The sequence below is a fragment of the Quercus lobata genome, chromosome 10 (genome assembly GCF_001633185.2).
Source record: "Quercus lobata isolate SW786 chromosome 10, ValleyOak3.0 Primary Assembly, whole genome shotgun sequence".
Lineage (NCBI taxonomy): Eukaryota > Viridiplantae > Streptophyta > Magnoliopsida > Fagales > Fagaceae > Quercus > Quercus lobata.
In genome coordinates, this window is record NC_044913.1 from 12,003,402 (window position 1) to 12,014,040 (window position 10,639).

The window sequence follows — 10,639 nt, forward strand, 5'->3', positions numbered from 1 at the left end:
TAGAAGGGTCTCTTTCAACAATGAATCTACTATTTTTTTTAATAAGGTTTTTTTTGATAATCACTATTCTTTTAATAAGGTAGTTATTATGTTCGATGAGAAATGCTACGTCCACAACATTTTTACAACAAATCACAGGTGGTTAGTTGTTATTGGTTCAAATTTGATCCTAACATTAAGATTACTTTTTTGTTTCAATAATAACAACCAATAACAACCTGCCACTTATGATTTGTTGTGAAAATATTGTGAATATATCATTTCTCATGTTCAATGCACGTTGCATTTTAATTTCCTCCACTGATTCAACATGATTCACGAATCTTACTCCAACAATAACAAAATGATTCAGCTTAATTAATTCATTGAAATCTTTTGTCATATTCAATAATTTTAATTAAACTCAATAATCAATATCAACAAATTGAATGATCCATGAGAAAAATACTCTCTGTCATAGTACATGTTTTTTAATTTAATTGGTAGTCACAATAAAAGAAAAGAATATCTTAAAAAAATGGAAAATATGAATCTAGTTCGATCCCTTTGAAAATTAGATCATGTAATGTAATACAAGTACAAGACTCTAGGAAAGAAAATAATTACTTCAATATCTTTTTTTTTTTTTTGAGAAACAAACACACACACATAAGAGAGAGAGAAAATGGTTCTAATATAAAGGCACACTACAACTCTACTTAAAAGTTATGGTAACTTTGAAGGGAAGGTGGGGCAAGTTATACTACCAATTTTAGGACGTAAAAAAAGAACCACTATTATTAGATAGTTATTTTTATAAATTTTTATTTTATATAAGCACTATTATTAGAGAGTCATTAACTGTATTCATTCTAAAAAAATGTATAACATCCTTCATTTGAGGACGTCAAGAATTCAAATTTATTCCTTCCACCATTATAGCTATTTAAATATCAGATAAAACTTAATCTTAACTAAAGGATCAGGAAAGATTTTAATTTTTAAAATTAAATTCAAATAAATTGGTACATTGAATGTTATTTTTAGATAAAATAAATTCATTGAATCATTAACCAATGCAATTAAAAAAATTAATTAAATTTAATATAACTATATGTTTTTTTTTCGATATCTAATACTTATACTATTACTCAATTTATATCAAATAGTATATCCTATCCTCAATCAATTTTTTTTTTTTTTTTGGGAAAAATAAAAAAATTCATTGAATCATTAACCGATGCAATCTAAACAATTAATTAAATTTAATATAAATATGTGTTATTTTTTGGATATCTAATATTACTCAATCTATATCAAATAGTACATCCTATCCTCAATCAAAATTTATTTTTTTTGAAAAAAAAAAAAAAAAAAAAAACGTAAATATGGAGAGAGACACCCTAGTGGGTCAAAAGCACACGTTACGGTCAGGCAGTTCCATGTGCCCACATGGATGATGAATTGTAGAAGAAAATACTAATAAAAAATATACTTTAATTAATTTAATTAAAAAAATTTAAAAAAGTAAATTAAAAAATTACATATTAATTATTTGTTATTTATATTTGTAGAAAGAAAAACCAGAACTCTCAGAAATACCACCACCAACAACAACAACTTCATAGTGAAAGTACAAAAACCAAGCAAAGTTTAGCTCAGCACTCACTGACTCTGCTCTGATCTCTCTGTCTGTCTCATACACACACACAAAAAAAAAAAAAAAAAAAAAAAGAGCAAAAGATGGAGAAAAGCAGTGATGGGTTTGTTCGTGCAGATCAGATTGATTTGAAAAGCTTGGATGAACAGCTCGAGAGACACCTCAACAGAGCGTGGACCATGGAGAAGAACAAGAAAAAAGAAGAAGATAGTACTTTTATTAACAACAACAGCAACAATAGTAGTAGTATTTTAAGTACTAATAATAATGGTCTTAACCTTATCACCACCACCACTACCGCCACAAAGATTGTGAAGAAAGAGAGGAAAGAGTGGGAGATCGACCCCTCTAAACTCACCATCAAGTCTGCCATTGCTCGTGGCACCTTCGGCACCGTCCACCGTGGCATCTACGACGGCCTTGATGTCGCTGGTCACTCTCTTTCTCTCAACCACTTTGTCATTTTAGCCTTCTATGTTTTTTTCTTTGATTGTTTGAACTCTGTCTCAAAAAAGTTTGTAACTTTACTCAACCAAAGAGAAAAAGTTCAATTTTTTTCAATTGGGTTTGGTTTGAAAACTCCATTTTTTGAGATTTCCTTTTCTTCCCATCAAAACCCAGTTCTTCTTTTTTTCCTTTTTTTTTTTTTTTTTTTTTTTTTGGGTGCTGATGTTTTTTTTTTTTTTTTTTTTTTTTTTTTTTTTTTTTTTTTTTTTTTTGGGTGCTGATGTTTTGTTTTTACCATTTTCATTTATTTCCAGAGTATATTCTGCTTTATGGGAACTGTTTTTTTTTCTTGTATTTGTTTTACATTATATTTCATAGTTTCTTGATTATTGGACTATTGAACTGATTCCAACTTGGTTTTTGCATAAAATGCATGTGCTTTTGTTTGATCAATTTGGTTGATTTTCATAGTATATTTTAATTTGGGGTTGGTCCCATTTGGATTAGGGGGACCATTCTGGTTACTTTTGCTACTTTTCTTTTTTAGAACTAATTTTTAATCTCTATAACTGAATTCAATCGACTCTTATGAAGGTAAACAACGATTGGCTATTGTAAATGAATGTACTCTTTTGAAATCCGTGACTTACACACGGGCTTTGGTTGAATTTTGCTGGTGATTGCAATTGCTTGGTTGATAATGATGATGTTGTTGTATTTCTGAACTTTCATGTGATCACAGCTGTTGGTTTAAGCCTTATCAGCTAAGAAAAACAACAATTCTAAAATAGTATGTTATCCAAAGATTAAAATTTGGTTTTTTAATTATCTTAATTTAATAAAACTAAGATCTATTTGGTTTCTTTGTAATATTATCTAAGCCATTTTCGTTATGTTTGTCGTGTTGAGTGGGTTCGCTGGGTTGCATTTGTTACAAATGACTAACAATATTACCCAGCAAATCCAAGGAAAAAAAAGTCATTAACAGTGATTTTCTGGTTTTTTTTTTTTTTTTCTTGATCATCAGTTAAAATGCTTGATTGGGGTGAGGAGGGCCATAGGACTGAATCTGAGATTGCTACATTAAGGGCAGATTTTACTCAAGAAGTTGCTGTCTGGCATAAGCTGGAACATCCTAATGTTACTAAGGTTAGTTCTATTTTGCAATTTCTTTTTCATCTCTTCTTCTATATTTATACAAACCATATTTGGATTCCATATGCTTCTTTATCGCTCATGATGATTGGATTGAGCAACTCATATATCTAGCTTACGTGGTGAAGATTATGGAAGCTTTAAATTTCTTCTTACCTTTTTTATGAAATTATTGATTATGATTCTATTGTTGTTGTTTCTTGATATTCCAATAGCTTTGCAATACTACTAAAGCGACATATGAACCTCTTGCTCTTGAATGCTTACTTAAACATCCAAAATATTGATAGACATATCAATAATAAAGGGAAAATAATAATAATAAGTAACATGAATCCTTAGTGACCATTGCTTTCGATTATAGGAACTCAATGTCCGCTGGAACAAATTAAACTGATGGATGTTTTATAACTGAACTCTCCTATAAAGTTTCATTTATTTTGCCATTTGGTATGCATCATAACAAGATGTTGAGCAACTCATTAGTATATATATATATATATATATATATATATTTTTTTTTTTTTTTAAATTTTATAAGTAATATACAGGAAGTATACATGGATTTGAAAAATAGAAAGAAATGGAAGAAAGAAAAGGAAGCTGAAAGATTAGTGATACAAGTGCAAAGAGTCTAAAAACTCCATCAGAGAAAAGGTTGAGATAGTAGGAGAGTGTGTCACCCATTTGAAGAGAGTTTTCAAGAAAAGAAACTTGATTCGATATAGCCATCTCCTCCTGCTCAAATATCTGTTGATTTCTTTCTCTCTAAATGCAGCATAGAATACAGGCTGGCCCTGCTTCCCATGCAGTTCCATACCTACAACTCCTCATCATTACCTTCCAAGACTCCATCATTAATGTTGTTGAATGACCCATGAAATTAATCATCATCTAACTGTGTTTAGTTATATTAATACCATATGTGGTCCAAGGACGTTTTCTCTTGATATTACCAGATCAAGATGGCTGAGTACTTTTGGTGAATATGGAGCTGAGGAGTAGGGCCATTTTGGATAACCAATTTTCTTGCATATGAGAGATCTTTCTAGATAGATACAGAGGCACTTCATCTTCATTGTTACGTTACCTCCTATTTTGCATTTATTTTGCAATTTTTAGTACATCAAATAAGCTCAAATGCTGCTGGCCAGTACAATATATATGTGTCAAACACAGAGGGTAACAAACTAACAATGATATTGCTGCTCCATATCTATAAAGATGCAGAAATTCAAACATCCATAGCTATTAAGATGTTCTTGAGCTACCTAAACCTAGTCATTGCATGGACCTCCATGGAAGTGACACAGATGGAAAGGCATCAAACCTCATCCTTTTTCAGTTGAAGCCAACATCAATAGAGTCGTGGTCCCCTACAACTTATCCACTACAAGGGTAAAAAGAATGACCAAGGGAACAAAGATGGATTTCAATTCTGGTTGAAATATGCTATCACATGGGACTTCGATACCAATATATATACTTAAAGGAAATGCCTAATCTATATAATCATTTTGATCAAGAGACCTCTTTGTCTTTGCTGTTCCTTTCTATTTTTTGGGCCATTTGACTAATATCACAAACCTTAAATTTTTAACCGTTGAGGGAAGCCTCAATCCTTGAAGGAGAGAAAAAAAGGAGGGGGGGTGTAGGTTTGGGTCTTCTAATTTTTTTGAATAGGGAAGCCTCAAACCACTTCTTTCATGTTGATTTCCAATATTCTTTACTTTGATTTTCTCTATTTCATCTCTTGACTCCCAATGACATAGTGGCAATTTGAGAACTGTTGCAGTTTGAATTTATTGAAATTTAGTGATTAACTAAAAGAGTTAATGCATTTGAATATTTTATAATTTTGAAGGTTGCAATACATTTAAAGGTTGATTCCTTTTATCTATAGTTTTATTTATTTATTTATTTATTTTTAAATTAAAATTTTTTAAATATATTTATTTTTTATAATTCAATAGTTGGGGGAGGAGGGATTTGAACCCTGAATGTTTCCGTTAGAAATACCAAGAGACGTCACTTGAGCTACAAGGCTCTTGGTGTTTTTTTTTTGGTAGAAAATAGTATATACTTATCAATACTCTGTCATGCTTCGTCGTATCTCTTACCTTTAACATCCTGGTCATTCAAATTTTCAGTTTATAGGGGCAACAATGGGCACATCAGAACTACAGATACAATCTGATAATGGTCCAATTGGCATGCCAAGTAATGTCTGTTGTGTCGTTGTGGAATATCTTCCCGGGGGTGCTCTGAAAGGTTACCTCATAAAGAACAGGAGAAGGAAGCTAGCTTTTAATGTCGTTGTCCAGCTTGCACTGGATCTTGCTAGAGGGTACTCACCATCTGTATCTTGCTCTGTGTTTGTACTTTTTTTCTTTGTAGTATTTCAATTAAAAAATGACATGTGATTTGGAATTTTTTTTCTTCTTCTGTTTAAGCTCTTAGAAGGCTCATATGTACTGTATCTTGCAGGTTGAGTTACCTTCACTCGCAGAAGATTGTTCACAGAGATGTAAAAACGGAGAATATGCTATTGGACAAGACACGTACAGTAAAAATTGCTGATTTTGGGGTTGCTCGTGTTGAGGCTTCAAATCCTAATGACATGACTGGGGAGACAGGGACACTTGGTTATATGGCTCCTGAGGTATGCTCATTTTATTTACTCCTACTTGATAATTTTTTGACTTTGACTTTGAAACCATATAAAAAACTTCTCATCAATTCCTCTGGGACTTTTGCTTGTCTATTTGTACTTGGGGAACAAAAAGAGATCTTGCTTTGTGGGTGGATGTCTCTCATAGTGCAACTAATGTCTCCATCAATCTCAAGTCTATCTAATATCAAGAGAGGCAAATTTGTCTTCTCATTGTCTTTGGTAACTTGTAGGTATCCTCTTAGTACAATGAGGATATTGTACTGGTCCTAATATTTCAGCTATTATTCACTATATTACCCTAGCAAACTGTAATACATGATTGCTCAATCCAAAATGTGGAACATTTTCATTAAAATATACTAATACCAGAGAAAAAATTTTCTTCTTTTTCTTTCTTTATTCACCTCTTTTTTTTAGCGACAACTTTAAAAAGCAATAGTAGAATCTTACGTGATTAATAAACTGTTTGGGCAAAACCAAGCAAGAATTTTAAAATTTCAAGGTTTCCATATCACCTTTTAACTACTAATGAAACAATCTATATAAGTTTTACATAAGCAAAAGTGGCATGCCAAGTTCCTGTTTGCATTCCACATACCCTAAGGATCTGTGTTATAGGTAACTAAAACTAAAAAAAAAAACAGAAGAAACAATCGTTCAATGAACTAATTTTCTGTGATTTGTCAAATGGGTGATTTATAGGTTCTCAATGGCAGCCCATATAACAGGAAATGTGATGTTTATAGTTTTGGCATCTGCTTGTGGGAGATATATTGCTGTGACATGCCATATCCAGACCTTAGTTTCTCAGAAGTGACGACAGCTGTGGTTCGGCAGGTAACTTATCTGCGTGAATCTTAATCATTGTACCCAACAAGCTCTGAGTGTTTCTGCTTGAGATTCCTTCTGACTAATTTATTTCTTACCTAGAATCTGAGGCCAGAGATACCAAGATGTTGCCCAAGTTCCCTGGCGAATGTAATGAAGCGATGCTGGGATGCCAGCCCTGATAAGCGGCCAGAAATGGAAGAGGTAGTCTCCATGTTAGAGGCCATTGACACATCAAAAGGTGGAGGTATGATTCCCGTTGATCAGCCTCAAGGTTGTTTGTGCTTCCGCAAGTATCGTGGCCCCTAAAATCTCTAGTCCCTTGAACAACTCGGTGTAATTATTTTGAAGACCAGAGAAACCTCAATTGTACTTAACAGTGAAGAGAATAGAATTTGGGATATCATGATGAGAGAAACACATGGTGGTGGGTATAGGCGAAGGAGCTGTGCTACATTTCACTTTGTTGGGTGAATGTAAATCTTTTATTTATTTTTCTTTTTTTAAATATATTTTTTAGAAATACCTTTTGGGTTTACCAAATATGTGTATTTTGGCCTGTCTGTCTTTGTTGGACTGGCCTTAAAACCTCTTTGTAAGATCTCCAATTGATAATTATTATCATTGCTATAATCAAGATGAACCTCATTTCTATCTCAATGCACTTGCTATGTACACTCAAGAGACTCAGCCAAAGCTTTTGATTTAGGAAGTACAATTGATTGTATTGTGGACTTGCAAATCTTTTAGGACTACTGTTAAAGAGAGTCTCACATCAGTGTGTGGAATTGCAAATCTTTTAGGACTAAAAAGAGTCTCACATCAGTGGCCAATAGGGGAAAACTGACTAGTTCGGTATGAAGAGTAAAATTGATGTGCTAGTGCGTTTGGTGTGGTGAAATAAGTTCTGTTGTAAGAGGATGTTGGCATGGGAATATGGGATGAGCCTTATTAGGATTTTGTAGGATAATTCGATAATTCAACCTTAATGTTTACAAGTTTTAGTATAACTAGTTGCAGGTCCACATAATGCGTGGGATAGTTACAATTTTTTGTGTTAGTAATGCAACTCCAATATGAAGCAACAATAATTACAACAAACAATGAAAATTAAACAATTTTTTTTCCCCAGTTCATCATTTATATTTCAAATTCATTAATTATTTCAACATACCTACATCTAAATTTGATCCTACAAGTCCAAACATTGCTCAATACACTTTGATATATTATGCTTACCATATTCATAGGCTTGGATGTTACCTTTTCCTTCAGCAGGGATTTTTGACAACTAAAAGGTTGCATTTGGCACAACTTCATATTAGTATCCAACTCATCAAAGAATTGATAATGAACTTAATATCATAAATCTACAAATTTCTTACCACTTTATAAAAAATAATAATAAAAAACATCAATTGGTTTTCAAATTCAAATTTTATCGTAAGAAAACACAAAAATTGTTTAGTTCACTCAAAAAGTAGAATACTAATATTAGCGAAGGGGATAAAAAAAAAAAGAATAAAAAAAATGATAATACCATATATCATTAAATTAAAAATAATAATATTACCTTTTGTCATCTATATTTTTTTAATAAATTCAAATTAAAAATAGGTATTCTCAACTCAAACATGTTTTTTTCCGTTCTTAAGTAAGTACACTGAAATTGACCGAACATGACCAAATGGACAGAAGTGGACCGAACAGAACTGAAGTGGACAGAACAAACCGAAATGGACCAAACGGACCTTAGAGGACTGAACAGACCAAAGTAGACCAAAAGGACCGAATAGATCAAAATAGACCAAAAAGACCGTATTGGACCGAATAGACTGAACAGAACCGGATTGGAACGAAATAGACCGAATAGATAGAAATGGACTAAATTGGACTGAGCAGAGCTGAAGTGGACCGAATGGACCAAAATTAGACCGAGTGTACCACATTTTGGTCTAATTTTGGTCCATTCGGTCTACTTCGGCTCTATTCGGTCCAATTCAGTCCATTTGGTTCCAATTTGGTTCTGTTCAGTCCATCCGGTCCAATACAGTTCGTTTGGTCTAGTTAGATCCATTTGGTCATTTTTGTTCACTTTGGTCTGTTCAGTCCTCTACGGTCCATTTGGTCCATCTCGGTCCATTCAATCCGTTCAGTCCACTTCTGTCCGTTCTGTCCAACTCTAGTTGTCGAAAATCCTTGTTGAATGAAAAGGTAATTTCCAAGCCTATAGATATGATAAGCATAATATATCAAAGTGTATTGAGCAATCTTTTGGATTTATTTGACCAATTTCAGATGTAGATATAAAAGAAATTATTGAAATAATTAATAAATTTGTGTACGGCTATATTTAGAAAAAAAAAATCTGAACCATGCAAATGTACAGAAAGGATAGAACTTTAAATGGAGAGAATTCAAATAAATAGTGGGATGCTATTTGCAAGGATTGTCATAATTGAGGTTTAATGGTGTGTTTTTATAGTTTGAGGTTTGAACTGTGAAGTGTTAGTCTTTCCAAAGTTTAGGTCATGTTTTATGAATTTTGCTGGCTTTCAACAAGTATATTTAAGCTTTTACTTATTTATTTCCAAAATTTCTTGTCTTCAAGGACGGAATTAGAAATCATTTCTTGGGGGGTTTGATAACTTTGATCTTTATGCATGGACCAAATTAAATGGGACATATGAAACTCATATATATATATATATATATATACACATACACACATTTGAATCAACCATAACAAACTAAAAAAATTACTCATCCAATGGTAATAAAAATAAGACACGTTACAGATGACCATCGGCAAGGTAGAGACATAACCATGCATGCTTGTCTTATATTATGAAATTCACAATATTGAATAAAGAGAAATACATGCATGCTGATATACTTGCTACATATTGGTCTACATTTTTAATACAAATTTATATTCTCTCAAGTATTTTTCTTATGTTTACATTATTCACTTATCTCTTGCAACATGATATTTTCAAAAATAAAAACAATGGATAGTTTCACCCCCCCCCCCCCCCCCAAAAAAAAAATCTAATCCTATTAATTACAATTATCAAATCTTTAAAGAAAAAAAAATCCTATTTTTTATGTTTCTTTTTAATCAAGATGATGAATTTGAGATTAGGGTTTTTGTTAAGGATACATTGCAAGCTTTGACACGTACTATTATATTATATGCTACTAAGATCAGAGACTAGTGGTAGAGCCTGGAATTCAATTTAGGGGGGGCAAATTGAAAGAAAAATTAATCTAAAAAAAATATGATATTAATAGCAAACTAAATACACAAATATATATTAATGTAATTTAGAGATTAATCTAAATAAATAGAGTTTAAATAATCAATTTGATTTCTTGAAATAAATTATTGTAAAAGTGTTTAGAGTATAACAATATACTAGCAATTTTGTATCCTCGTTGCCTTGAATACTATTAAAAAATAATGTTGAATTCAACATTTTTTCTCTATTCTTTTAAGCCGTTAAAATTTGGATTATATCAAAAAAAGATTGAAAAAAAAATTAAAAACTAAAAAAAAAAGAAAAAGAGTGGAGGCTAGGTTTTAGTGCTATATATGAATATAAGTAGGCCATTTTTTTTAATAAAAAATAATGATCATGTAGAACCCACTAGGAGAAAAGTTGGTATTATCACAGGTTGACATTGGGAATTATATAACTGGTGGATAATAAAGTAATGTAAGTGGTGGGCTTAAATGAAAATTGAATATTCAACAATTATGAAATTTATTGTGAGAAATACTGTATAGACTATATAGTATTGTTCTGACAATTGTAAAATTTGTTGTGAAAAAAATTGTTTAAATTCATTTTTTACCATTAATACTTTGGAAACCTGTCGAATTAAAGGATGAT

At 31.7% G+C, this 10,639-nt stretch overlaps 1 protein-coding gene across 1 annotated transcript; it reads left to right on the forward strand.

Moving 5' to 3' along the window:
- The first annotated feature begins 1,564 nt into the window (after positions 1–1,564).
- LOC115964067 (serine/threonine-protein kinase STY13-like) lies at positions 1,565–7,403 on the forward strand. The gene is made up of 6 exons (XM_031083365.1): positions 1,565–2,071; positions 3,114–3,235; positions 5,392–5,588; positions 5,729–5,903; positions 6,618–6,752; positions 6,846–7,403. Exons 1-6 carry the CDS (start codon positions 1,723–1,725, stop codon positions 7,050–7,052), a joined length of 1,185 nt encoding a protein of 394 aa, XP_030939225.1. The 5' UTR covers positions 1,565–1,722; the 3' UTR covers positions 7,053–7,403.
- The last annotated feature ends 3,236 nt before the right edge of the window (positions 7,404–10,639 follow it).

Excerpts from the sequence above, each read along its gene's own strand:
- LOC115964067 (XM_031083365.1), top strand. The coding sequence starts at position 1,723 with ATGGAGAAAAGCAGTGATGGGTTTGTTCGTGCAGATCAGATTGATTTG. Across the intron at positions 3,236-5,391 it reads AACATCCTAATGTTACTAAG|TTTATAGGGGCAACAATGGG; the intron begins GTTAGTTCTATT and ends TCAAATTTTCAG. Across the intron at positions 5,589-5,728 it reads GCACTGGATCTTGCTAGAGG|GTTGAGTTACCTTCACTCGC; the intron begins GTACTCACCATC and ends TGTATCTTGCAG.